Below are 12,428 nucleotides of genomic sequence, written 5' to 3'. Positions count from 1 at the left end.
TTGTGGCACGCTTTACATGATTTTCCAGTATTTCAGCTGGCACTTATATAGTCTTGTTTGTTTGTATTAATTTTGTTTGTAATCTGATAATTATATTATGATGTAAACAGTGTACAGGCATTAAATTTTAGGGAAGGCATCAATGTGGCATGGTTTTGCAGTTTGCATTGGACTTTGTGTAAATTGCCAACTGGTCTGTATTGTGTTAGTGATCTGAGACTGAGAGCCATGCAAAATTTTTTCGACGTTAGAAATTTGAAAACTCTACGGCTTATGTTTAACAACAGTACAGCACAGAATAATCAGTTTATTGCTGGAGAGAAAGTGAAATTTCATGTTGGATTTTGCGCGGGATCAGGCATGCGTTCAAACAAATACGGTGAATTGAGCAAGATGCTGAGAGTCCCCATCAGATTTCCGATTAAAAAGATCCACAAAAGAAACCTGTCCGCTGCTAACGCCACAAATTTCCAGTCATCCGACACCTACGAAATCCTTCTTACAAATTGTTTCTCTGATTTCACTAATGCCGCCACGACTTACATCTCCTTCTTCGTCTTGTTCCTCCATATTCTGGGCGATATATGCCACGTTATCCAGCGCAGTTGAATAACCGGGAAACTGCTGCAGATATTCTCCCAAATGCTGCAGCTCCCGCCAGATCAGCTCTTTATTACTTTCTGATGAAGAGACAAACCCAGGATTGTGGAACGCTATACTTCCGTATGGCGGAGCACGCTTGGGCGGTGTGGGCACCCAAAGGTCATCGGCAAAATTCCCATTCATATAACGTTCTTTGATGTCCGGTTTTGGATTGCTAAAGCGCACTGACAATCGCTTATCAGCATCCTTAGTTGGTTTCGCTTTCAGTGAGGATTTCTTCGATGAAGATGCCGGACTAGGTACTTGCACTGTGGCGAAAAGCTTCTTCTTCTTGCCCTTTTCCGGCTGCACAATGCGCAGCAACTGCGGGATTTTCTCCATTAAGATCATCCTAATCCAGCGCACCATGATGTGAGTTTTAACCGAGCGGAAGCTGAAGTTGACTGTGATCGTAGTTAAAAATGCCGAAATCAGATTGCAGACAAAGCAAAAAACCAAGAATTTTGTCATTAGCGGCAGTGAATCAGAAGGCGGTAAGATGTCGATGAGAATCAAGAGAAAGATAACGATGGAGAAAAGGATGGAAATAGCTAAACACAGCTTTTCACCCGATGCAATTGGCAGATAAAAAACGAACACCGTCAAAAAGGCAATACACACACAAGGCAATAAGAACGTTAGGACGTAAAACTGTGATTTCCGGGCCACCATCATGTCCAGCTGCACCGAAACGTACGGAACGGCTCCGTACTTTCGGTAATGCGTGCGATACCATTTGAACAATGGTACCTCGGCTGCAAATACAGTGAGAAAATTACTCGTACTGAAATTTTGAAAAGACCACTTAGTTACTGTAATTATACGGGCGCGAGCTTCGCAAGAAAATGTAAAATGATCATGAATTCAGGGCGGTACAACAGATTTGTTACAAATGGCAGCAAACTTAATCGCAAAGATTAGAGTACTCACTTATGTTCCAGCTTCCACTCGGCTGACCTTCGTAATCTTTGAGTGTCATGTATTTGTCGGTAATGAGATCCACTTCGGCGGAACTGTATGTCAAAGATCGAAAAACCATGTTGCAAAGTTGTCGCTGCAAAGCACGCAAAAGATTTAAGATAACGCTCTCCGATTCTAAAATATTCTGTATGAGTATCCAATAAAATAAACATAATTTAGATAACCAAATAAATACAGGATTACATGTAAGTACTATACGTATAAACTATAACCTATAACAACAGCAAGCTCATGAGGAATGACCTTTAGATAAATTTAGGTCAACAAAGATTTAAAAGCAGTGTACCAAAAATTATTTACTGCAAGATATATCCCTCGACGATACAAGCATTGTCTACTCGTACATCGGTACATTGACTAAGTACTGTATTCCTGCCTGATAAAAGAAAATTTATCTGCAACATCAGTTCTAGATCTTACGTCAAAGGGGAAAAAATAGGGATTGGTGTCGCAGCCACTTTTAAAAATAAACGGCGGTACCCTGCAATATTTTAAGCGACAATACAACAGCTGCAATACCTTTAAATAACGCAGCTCAAAAATTTTTGGTTTTAACTCGCTCACCATTGCACAGAGCCGTCAGACGAGATTAAGGCATTGCTTTTGTAGTTCGGAAGAAACTGCTTATCAACGCTGCAGAAAATAATATCTGGAAAACTTGATTCAATAAGTTGCAACGGGGTCATAAAATTAGTACTTCTAATAAATTAGTACAAACTGAATGAGAGGTGTGGGCGCTGTCCAAGATATATACGGAAAATTAATTAATTAGTGCTTCTTTCCGAAGGGAGTACTATAGTTACGAGTATTCAAATAGAGCATCAGAGTTAGTTAGATTTAAATTATTTAGGGGCAAATGCATATGCATACGTATTTGTTAAAGCAATATCTGGTTGCCACAGTTTGTCCGGAGGTAAGCGAAGAATCGATATTCCGTCATATTCTTCAGGATTCCACGTTAGCCGCAAATCCTTCCAGCTCTAATTGTTAGTAAGAAAATGTTTCTGAATTAAAGGTTAGTGTATTAACTTCGCATGGGCTTACCAAATCCAAATATCCGTTGGTTTTCATAACTTGATCTTGATCACTCTGCGATATCATGCTTAAATTATTACACAGTAGTCGACACGCCGTACCGAAATTTTGCTAATATCATCAAAAAATAATTTCTTCTGTATTAAAAATCAAACAACAGACAAATGAAATCTTGACGATATTGCTTGGATAAGCTGGGTAAGGTAACTATGGTACAGCTTACTTATAATAATAATTTTTTAGTTTGCCATCGTACGCTCGTATGGCAAACAGTAGGATTTCGATACAATAAGGGCCGCCTTTCATATGTTTCTACTCTCTACGCTTTCGCAAAAACAGTAGTAACCGTAAGTAATTTATCAAAATCGGATTTTTCACTTCCAGGAATCGAACATTTTATGCATACTACACGTCAACAAAATAAATTCATCTTCAAAGATTTTCGTACCACAAAAACGAGAATGTTGAGAATAAGGGCAAAAGTGACGTTTACGGTTTCGTTTTCATGCTCGACCGGTCGACTGAGTGCGTCGTAATCTCTGGATAAAAACAGTTCCTTAATCAGACGCTGCTGCGCATCTGATGCGAGTCCTGCAAAAAAATAATTACTTGTTCTCCGGGAATTACAATGTCTGCTCGATCCGCCAATTTACACAATACCTGCGGTCATGTATACAAATATCATAATAACTATGGTCCATTTTGCAGTCGTGAACCACATCGTGTACAAATATCAACAGAAAAAAATGGGGACGAAATGAAACCTGCACCAGATTCTCGTCACAGTTTGCAACACACCAAATGAGCGCGGCCACATCCGGTGTGGAGATCTCAGAGGATTTTAACCGGCATCCGTCAACAAGAAGTTGGTTTAATTGATATTTGTGACAACTTATTCGCAGCAGCAGCAAATAGCGCATGTATGTTTTAATATTTAAAAATAACCCTCTGCAAACATATCAGTTAGCTGAGTGGTGTCTCCAGCACACTGTGTTCTGGAACGTATGGTAAAAATACTCAGCATCGACAAGCTGTTAATCGTCTCTTAATCGAGCATGTTTGCTTTGCAATGCAACGAGCAAGTCGAAAATTTAATCCGTATCCCTCACCGTCATTCGGGCACCAAAGCGCATCTTTCTACATGATACTTTGTCCTAAAAATTTCCTGTTAAAAATAAAGCTACGCTGAAATCTCGCATTACCGCTGTCATTTCCAATTTCAGTATTTCCAGTCTAGGTTAGGTTTCCACTCTGAACTTACACCAACTTTTCAATTCGGTACTTTTCAAGGTTTTCTCACTGACAACAATTAAAGAGCGAAGTGCTTACACAATCAAGTTTTGCCAAAAACCAAAACTGTCAAGCAAGACAGTGAAAAAGGGAGTGCAAAATAAGGCTCAATACTACCAGGCAATCCGAAAAAGGGTGAACCATGAAATCTCAAGACGATTTCTCTAAAAACTGTATTACAGCGAAATTCCCGGACGACATCCAATCCGTTTCCAGTTTAGCCATTTCTTCGGATAGCCCATCTCTTAATCCGACCACCGTTTCCGCTTTAAGACCCCGCAACACGCATAGTGAAGAGGGAAAAAATCTCCTCACCGCTGTCTGCATTGTCGTCACCGGTGACCATGCTAAATCTCCCACCAGTTTGCGATAATTAAGATCCCCTTTCAGAATTATCAGAGTAGACTTCTCCAGTGCTCTGTACAAATCCGGCGCCTTTTCTAACATATAATCATATTCATACGGTAGCGACCAGAACGGGTCACTGAGAACGAGAAATTTGCCTTCTTCGATATATTTCATCCATTTATCTCCAAATTTCCCATCATGCTCGTTGATGAGATCGAGGGTCCGGTTGAAGTCAGGAATGGTAGTGTCAGACACAAACCAGGGCATTCGTTTGACGTGGTAGCGGATCTGTGAGGCTAAGCCGGAAACAATTAAGAATTCACCCAGTACCAAGTCGGTAATCAGTTCCAGACCGTAATTATCACAGATAATATCAATCCTGATAGGAGACTGTGGTTGGCGGTTGTTGATGCGAACTAAGTATTGCCAGACGGTGGCGCTTTCGTCCACAACTAATACTTCGCTCATTTTCTGCTGAACTTCATGAGGATCGTGCTCTTTGGTCTCGGTTGGTTCCTTTCCAGCCGAATGCGACAGATCCCCTTTATTTCCCCATAAGGACAGCTGCAACAATCAAAAATCAGTAAATTCAAAATTTGCCAGTTGGCTAGGGTAAAACTTTTGAAAACATAAAATCACCATGACAGTTGATTAATTTTGCAAGCACGTCGTTCTAGTGACTACCAAAATCGCATTTACCCTTAACAAATTTTCAAAATTTTCCTTCACTCCATCAGAAAATTTCCCTTCAAGTTCTGCTACAATTTCCAATGTGCTATCAAGATAATCCAAAATTCCATGGATATTTTGCGTGTTATCTTTGATAGAATCTGCTTTCTGCCATTTAAATGGGTCCAAATCGTGCAAATGTTTTCTGCAAAGAAGTAACATGGTGTAAAATCGATGCAACGTCTCAGTTGTAACAAGTCAATAATTTTGCTCGTTTTTCTTTCAGTGAGCACAAATGTTTGCGCTTATTTAAAGAAAAACTAACAAAATTCTTGACTTGTTCAGATACCAGAAACGTCTGTAATTAGCCTGATGCACAGGAAAGCCGAATAAAGATGATTTATAAAGAGGTAAGTGATGGTTACCAAATGGAATCTGTACAGCCTATTAATCTCTTCACCCCCAGCTATTTACAACCGCGAAGCCATAACGAAATGAACGTCATGCTGATCGATATTCAGCATAACAATTGTAAATATCCCCGAATCTTGACAATTAACCGCGGCCCACTTACGTTCGTTGGATGCACCACATTACGCGACGGTACATGTAGGATTCCACAAATAACCATGCCGATTCAAACCATTTGGGCTTATCGGTGGGGTTCAGGAGATTGCGGGCTAACGGGGAATCCAATGCGTCATTCCATTCAGGAATATCATCACCACCCAACGGCAATGCATCCGCTGACGCAGCCAACGGAAGCGGAGTAATGGGCTTATTGGTTTGCAGTTCATTACGCAACTTGGCAATGGCGCCGATGATTTCCTTCAGTTCCTCTTCGGCTTCCTACAGTTTCCATATCAAAAAGAATCCTTGTTATTGCGTCGCTGTATACTATTTCCTAGCCCATAGTTTAGTTTAACCTTAACTACAACAAGCAGAAATAAACTCCGATACTTAAGGACGACTATAAACACAGATAAAATCAGAATACTATTGCAGCTTTGATGTACAAACTCAAGGAATCCACAAAAACGAAAATAACTGTGTTTCCCATAAGGGAAAAAACAATAAAAAACGTAACAGGAAGAAGTGCATCAGCACAATCTTAAAAAGCAATGAAACCGATGTAAGCAGAGCAAGGATACTTCGATTCCCACAAGCGTTGGCAAAAATCACTTACATACATTGGAAATGCCGGCAAAACATCAGGATTTTGCAGCGTACTTTTAAAACTGTTGCGTCGATTATGGTGCTGAACAGTAGTACATATCTGTTTTACCATCGCGATCAATATTCTAAATATTAAACCTTTTCGATACTTGGTTGTCGCCGTCGGCACTCCCGAAACCGATGCATAAAACATGTGGGAGTTACACTCTTCGTAATTAAGCACTTTCGAAAATACCACATTAAAACAGCACAGAAACCACACCACGAAACTCGAAAAACTCGTAAAATACCACAGAAAACGAAACGCCACGTTTAACACCATGTTTAGAATAGCACGTTTAATGAAGCTCGTAAAATACCACAGTTTGAGCTATTGTATCCACTCACTTTACCATAGCTGTACACAAATACGCACGCACATAACGCAACGATGCAAAAAAATACAATGACTGCAAATTTTCGCACAAATTAACAAAATTATTGTATCTTCTTTTAGCTTTTACTAAATCGCAAATTTTAGTTTACTGATGTACTAAGCTAAGCTGATTACCGATTCCCAAAAAATTCCCGAATTTCAAAGTTTCTGTACAACAAAAAAAACATTAAGCTGCAATTAAAAAAAAAGTCAAGTACTTTACGGTGCGCGTTCCAAGCCTCTTGAGCCGCGGTTCCATGAGTTCCCAGATGGTTGCTAGCTTCTTCCCCGTCGTAGACTTCAGATTTATGACGACTCAGATGGTCAACGATTTTCGTCAGAATCACTGGCATCCTGTTCTGAACTGTCTTGTAGGCATAAGAGCTGCAAAGCAGCAGAAAATAGCGTTAAATGTACAACTGAAAACACAACCTTAGTGAATCTGCAAGGTGCTGCGGTTTACTCTGTGAACACCGCAGACAGCGGCGGCGGCAGCGATGCATCGCGGGGATTGACAATGTGCAGATCCGAAGCCATAAGATTGGGATGCTTTGACGGCATTAATCGTGGGGAAAATGTTAAAGATAAATCAGCACACGGTTGCATACCAGCGACGACGATCCACGATAAGGAATGTTTACGATTCTGGATGCTTAAAACTCTGTGCATGACGCGCAGGGATGGAGCCAAACGGAAAATACAACAACAGCCCGTCGCACACGCTGATTTGTCGTTTAGCACGCAGTGTGTGTAGCACAACGGGATTTGTTTTACAGCTTTCAATTTGCATGCAAATGTTGTGACGCAAATCCTACAGCCATCGTAAACGTCCTTCTACTACAGCAGGATATGCCACTCTATCTGTTGGACCGGCGTGATGTGTGATTGTTTACCGAATTCGAGCGTGGTTTTTTCCAGATTCTAACGTCACCAGCTGATCAATTACTTATGTTTAAATACGCATCATCATTCATCATCGACGAATCGCATGTCGAACAATGCAACACTTCTGGTTGCTCCTTTTTGAAGCACTGCTGCATTAAACCGGTCACTAAAGCAGTCATAGGTTACGTAGGTACTGTACCTGTAGGCTGTATCCAATAACTTTGAAGCCTTGCTAACTGTGGTTCAAGTTACCGCAGTTGTAACATCTATGACGAAAAAGGTCCATAATCACAAAATGAATCATGAATCAATACTATAAGCGCCGATGTCCAGTTCATAGTGAAAAAAGCTTTTCATCGTTTTCAAGCGGTCGTTACCGTACTGGACAATCGATTTAGGGCCTTTTGACTAGCTGCTAGTTTGATACTGATCACTTCGTAGTATCGTACTCAACTGGTACATTACAATACAACTGGCAAATTGCGGAAAAAAAACTAACGGTACTAAATAGCATAATACTATATAACCGTAACTTAATATGCAAAGAAATATTAATGTGCGAAACAGTAAAACCAACTAAGAAAAAAGCTCGGCGAACGTGTGAGGTAGTCTATGCACTTTTATTTTAAATAAGTAAGAGTAAAGCAATCACTATTTTCAGAAAATGTTTAATTTCCGCAGCCGTGCTGGTGGTGACCAACGATTTTTTATATGTCTATACTCGTATATACAGTTGTCGTCGAGTGGGCGCAACAATAAAATAACAATAAAATAACAAAAAACAATAAATAACAAAAAATAAAATATATGTAAAAATGCGGGTAGGCTAGTGCGACCTGTTATTTACAGGTATAAACATTTGTTCGTCTTACGAAAGTACCAACGCCTTAAAGCTAGAAAAAATTTCATGCATGGTGGTGACCTTTCCAAATAATCAGTACGGTGCATGATAGTCCTTCTTGGTATACCTTTCACCCATATATAGATATGCACAACCTTTGCAAGTTAAATAACGCTTCTAGAAATATTTTTGTCACTAAACCTATTCACTGATCGTACACGCCGCCGCGTAATGCGATTTCCCCCAACTGCAAGCGTTTTGTGTGAATGCTGATGATATGCACTGCACATGTGTTTGAAAAACAATCTTTTGTACTTTGCAAAAATGAAACACTAAGTTAGCCGTCTGTTTCTGCGTTAAAAAACTGAATTCGAAGTTTTGAATGAACATTCTGCTCGCAACCTTCATTGGCTTTGGCTCAGTCAACAAGCAGAACCTTTGGCACTGCATTTCGGTTGTTTTGCGGTTTTGCTGACCTCGATGCGCTACAATGGCAGCGCCTCGTTCGCAACGCACAGCTGATATTCAAGTTCTTATATTGGTACTAAACCAATTTGGTACATTCGGTTTCGTTTTTCCCTCTTCGAGCACGTGATAAAATGACTTTAGCCACAAAGGTGTTGCAGAAACTGTTGCCCCAAAATTTGCTCAATATCGCTAATTCTAAAATACAGTTGTAATGGGGAAGCTTAGTTCCGTTGTAATGATTTGGTGGATTTTATGGATTGACAATTAGCACGGACTGTTTTGTGGATTGACAATATCGACGTCGGAATGACAATTGGGCTGTTGCACAGATTACTTGGGGGAAACTTTTGTGAACCCCAGGTAATGCGGGTATGTCGTTTCACATCGTTAAACGGCACTCGTTTTCTCTGCTCTGTTTGCTGGCTTGCGGACTTCTTTTGTAGCTTCTAACTATGCCAGGAGACCAGCCAAAAGAGCCTTGCCACATATGTGGAAAGCCCTTCACTAAAGGCGCTGGGCTCTCCAACCATGTTAAAGCCTGCGCCAAGAAAGCACCTACACAAGCTCCTGGTTCCACGTCCTCTCCACCCGACCAACAACCCCTTCAATCCTTTTTGGCCGGGAAGCATTACGCCGTCCCTAAAAGAGTGCCGAAGTCTGTCCGACGCCTGTGTGCTCAGTCCCTGACAGAAGTCCTCCGTACATGCATCAGAGAAAACACATCGGCGAGCTGGGCTGATTTGCTGTTGTTTGGATCAAGAGCCCTCTGCTTGCCCGCCACCAAAACCCTCCGCAAAGAATCCCTGTCCTCCATAATACGCAAAAATTTGTCGGATTTGTCTCGCCATCAACATCCTCCACGTCAACATGCTCCTCCACGAACTCAGCAGGGTGAGCTATCGAGCGAGCGCATGTCAGCCCTTGCCACATCGATGTTGCAGGACAACAACATCAGACGCGCCATTGGGCTGGTAATGGGCGACGATTCAGTAGCGCCAGTAAATGCTGAAACCCTTAAAGAGCTGCGCAACAAACACCCTTGCGAACCAGCGGATAGTTTGTATCCCCCTCCTCCCGACCAGTCTAACGTACCGCCCTTAGTAGCACCTGCCGAAGTGCTACAAGCAGTCATGAGCTTCCTTCGGGTTCTACCGGTGGCTTTTCGGATCTACGCCCACAACATCTGAAAGACCTCCTAGGCGGCCCGCAAGCCGAAGAAAGCGAGTTGTGCTGTGTTCTGGCTGATTTTGTTAATCATGTTTTGCAGAGAGGCGTTCCAGAGGACATTAGACCGTTTTTCTTTGGAGCAAGGCTAATCCCCCTTGCCAAAAAAGACGGAGGAATTCGGCCAATTGCAGTTGGGGAAACGTTTCGCCGTTTGGTCTCTAAAATAATAACCCAGCGTTGTTCTGACAAGATGAAGGAGTTATGCGGCACTGTGCAGTATGGCTGTGGCACGAAAGGCGGAGCCGAAGCAATTATCCACGGGGTCCGCTCGTACCTGGAAGCTACACACGACGGAGAGCGAGTACTGGTAAAGCTGGATTTTAAAAACGCATTTAACCTTTTGAGACGAGACGCGTTATTGGAAGCCGTAAGACAGCATTTTCCCAGTTATTACGGCTATTTCTGGCAATCTTATCGTTACGCGAGCCATTTGGTTTGTGGGGAAGAAGTCTTGTCGTCCGCCCGGGGGGTGCAGCAGGGCGATCCAAGTGGCCCCTTCGGCTACAGCCTCACATCGCTACCGCTCTTCGATGGACTGGATTGCGAGCTGTTTCTGGGCTTTCTTGATGATGTTACTCTGGCCGGTACCATGGAGAAAGTGATCGCCGCGATAAAAAATATTGAAGAAAAAGGGAAGAAGATGGGCCTTGAATTGAATTTCAACAAATGCGAGTTCTACCTCATCAATTCAGCTGCGGATGCGGGTAAGCCTTTGTTGGAAATATGGCCAACAATGATCCAGTTGAATCCAGATAATCTTTTCCTGTTGGGCTTATCTTAGGTTTATACGGAAAATACGGAAAATTTGCCATTGTAAGGGCGGGACGCCCCGCCCTCCTGAGTAGCTATTCGCTGTTTCTGGGGATTTCCCCCCCGCACCTTGCTGCGCTGTTTTGACGGACCTGCAGCACAGTTGCACTGGCTGCAGGATCCTTCCTCATTAGTTTTGGTGTTGCTGCGCCACGGTGCGCATTAGATTCGGCAATAAAGCCTCATCCGGGTTCACGCTGTTCGCTGTCGAGGATACGCGTGGCGCCCATATGGCCCCGCGTTATATGGTAGCAGATCGTTGGTTACGAGCCAGGCCGTGCACGCTGCCCGCGCGCACGGCTCCTCTGATTATTTGAGCCAATTTAACCCCTGGGTGTGGAGCTACAAACGCCCCCCCATTCTCGCGGAACGTGACGGATTCCTCTCCCAACTGACGGAGATGGACGCCTCCCCGCGACGACATGCCTCCCAAACTGGACGGAGATGCCGCGGAGCGAGAAACGCCTCCTGCGATGCCGTGGAGCGAGAATTGCCTCCTGCGATGCCGACGGCGAACGCGACCCGGACCAGCGGGAAACCATAACGGATACACCGCCAACAGCAGCACCAACTCCGATCCCAACGGCACGGATCGACCACCAGCACCACGCCGAAGAATTCCCCCACCAAAACACTGCCCGAACTTCCTGGGACGGCGACATCCCCCCGGACGGAGCAGTGGATTTCACCGCGGATTTGCGTGCTTTGTTTTTTTGCAGGGGTCACCGGCCACATAGACCCCAAACCCCTGCCCAAATTTCCCCAGAACGTGACCTTTCCCTTGCTGAAGAAACTACGGAATTCACCCGTTTCCGGGTTGGACCCTGGATCTGGCGCGACAGTGCGTTGACCCAGACGGTTGACTCGGACCGAACCGGAGCCGACCTGACCCGGAACCCAACCTGAGCCGAACCGGATTTGAGCCGACCAAACTGGAACCGAGCCGACCGGATTAACCGCCCGAACCGGACCGAACTGACCCGGAACCCAACATGAGCCGAACCGGCGGGGGGTGCGGATCCTCCGAATCCTGGGAGATTTCGCTCCGAGGACGTAGCGATGCCTGCAAAAGGGGTGTAAGGGCGGGACGCCCCGCCCTCCTGAGTAGCTATTCGCTGTTTCTGGGGATTTCCCCCCCGCACATTGCTGCGCTGTTTTGACGGACCTGCAGCACAGTTGCACTGGCTGCAGGATCCTTCCTCATTAGTTTTGGTGTTGCTGCGCCACGGTGCGCATTAGATTCGGCAATAAAGCCTCATCCGGGTTCACGCTGTTCGCTGTCGAGGATACGCGTGGCGCCCATATGGCCCCGCGTTATACCATATAAATCCAAATTTAAGTACCATGACGTAACTCAAAGGTCATCAAGCAGGCAAAACGTATGTAATGTTCAACACGGTAGAAGTTTCCAGTTCTCATCATGTTGTAATGCACCTAGAAAACTCGTTACTGTTATCGGTTAATGGTATGCACTGGATCTATTTCAACTTATGACTTCCCACTCATTACCACCGTTTGCTTTTAAACCACTTCTTTTAGATTTGAAGGTGTGTATTAGGTTTTGGCAGTGACAGTGCTCTCCAACAAACGTTTAAATGCGGTTGCTCAATGAGCAACAAAGCTTCTGCTGATTAGTATTAC

General features: G+C 43.6%; 4 protein-coding genes across 4 annotated transcripts; 2 read left to right on the top strand and 2 right to left on the bottom strand.

Annotated features, from left to right (window-relative positions):
• Positions 1 to 297: 297 nt before the first annotated feature.
• Positions 298 to 3,557, bottom strand: LOC129602753 (neuronal acetylcholine receptor subunit alpha-5-like). The gene is made up of 9 exons (XM_055501892.1): positions 3,319 to 3,557; positions 3,107 to 3,249; positions 2,668 to 2,712; positions 2,494 to 2,603; positions 2,188 to 2,256; positions 2,044 to 2,104; positions 1,573 to 1,696; positions 544 to 1,397; positions 298 to 485 (listed from the first exon to the last, which is right to left on the bottom strand). The coding sequence occupies exons 1-9, from the start codon at positions 3,377 to 3,379 to the stop codon at positions 333 to 335; spliced, it is 1,620 nt and encodes a 539-aa protein (XP_055357867.1). The 5' UTR covers positions 3,380 to 3,557; the 3' UTR covers positions 298 to 332.
• A 248-nt stretch (positions 3,558 to 3,805) lies between these two features.
• Positions 3,806 to 7,440, bottom strand: LOC129602142 (damage-control phosphatase ARMT1-like). Its single transcript, XM_055501113.1, has 5 exons — positions 7,020 to 7,440; positions 6,775 to 6,940; positions 5,540 to 5,814; positions 4,996 to 5,170; positions 3,806 to 4,860 (listed from the first exon to the last, which is right to left on the bottom strand). The coding sequence occupies exons 1-5, from the start codon at positions 7,223 to 7,225 to the stop codon at positions 4,099 to 4,101; spliced, it is 1,584 nt and encodes a 527-aa protein (XP_055357088.1). The 5' UTR covers positions 7,226 to 7,440; the 3' UTR covers positions 3,806 to 4,098.
• A 1,142-nt stretch (positions 7,441 to 8,582) lies between these two features.
• LOC129580750 (uncharacterized) lies at positions 8,583 to 9,937 on the top strand. The gene is made up of 2 exons (XM_055471409.1): positions 8,583 to 9,110; positions 9,194 to 9,937. The coding sequence occupies exons 1-2, from the start codon at positions 9,057 to 9,059 to the stop codon at positions 9,935 to 9,937; spliced, it is 798 nt and encodes a 265-aa protein (XP_055327384.1). The 5' UTR covers positions 8,583 to 9,056.
• Positions 9,909 to 12,051, top strand: LOC129600153 (uncharacterized). Its single transcript, XM_055498571.1, has 2 exons — positions 9,909 to 10,681; positions 10,759 to 12,051. The coding sequence occupies exons 1-2, from the start codon at positions 10,168 to 10,170 to the stop codon at positions 10,872 to 10,874; spliced, it is 630 nt and encodes a 209-aa protein (XP_055354546.1). The 5' UTR covers positions 9,909 to 10,167; the 3' UTR covers positions 10,875 to 12,051.
• Positions 12,052 to 12,428: the final 377 nt, after the last annotated feature.

Source organism: Paramacrobiotus metropolitanus, unplaced genomic scaffold (assembly GCF_019649055.1).
Source record: "Paramacrobiotus metropolitanus isolate TYO unplaced genomic scaffold, Prichtersi_v1.0 Parri_scaffold0000004, whole genome shotgun sequence".
Classification (NCBI taxonomy): Eukaryota; Metazoa; Tardigrada; class Eutardigrada; order Parachela; family Macrobiotidae; genus Paramacrobiotus; species Paramacrobiotus metropolitanus.
The sequence above is the reverse complement of the archived record's forward strand: the minus strand, read 5'-3'. Positions and strand labels throughout refer to the sequence as shown.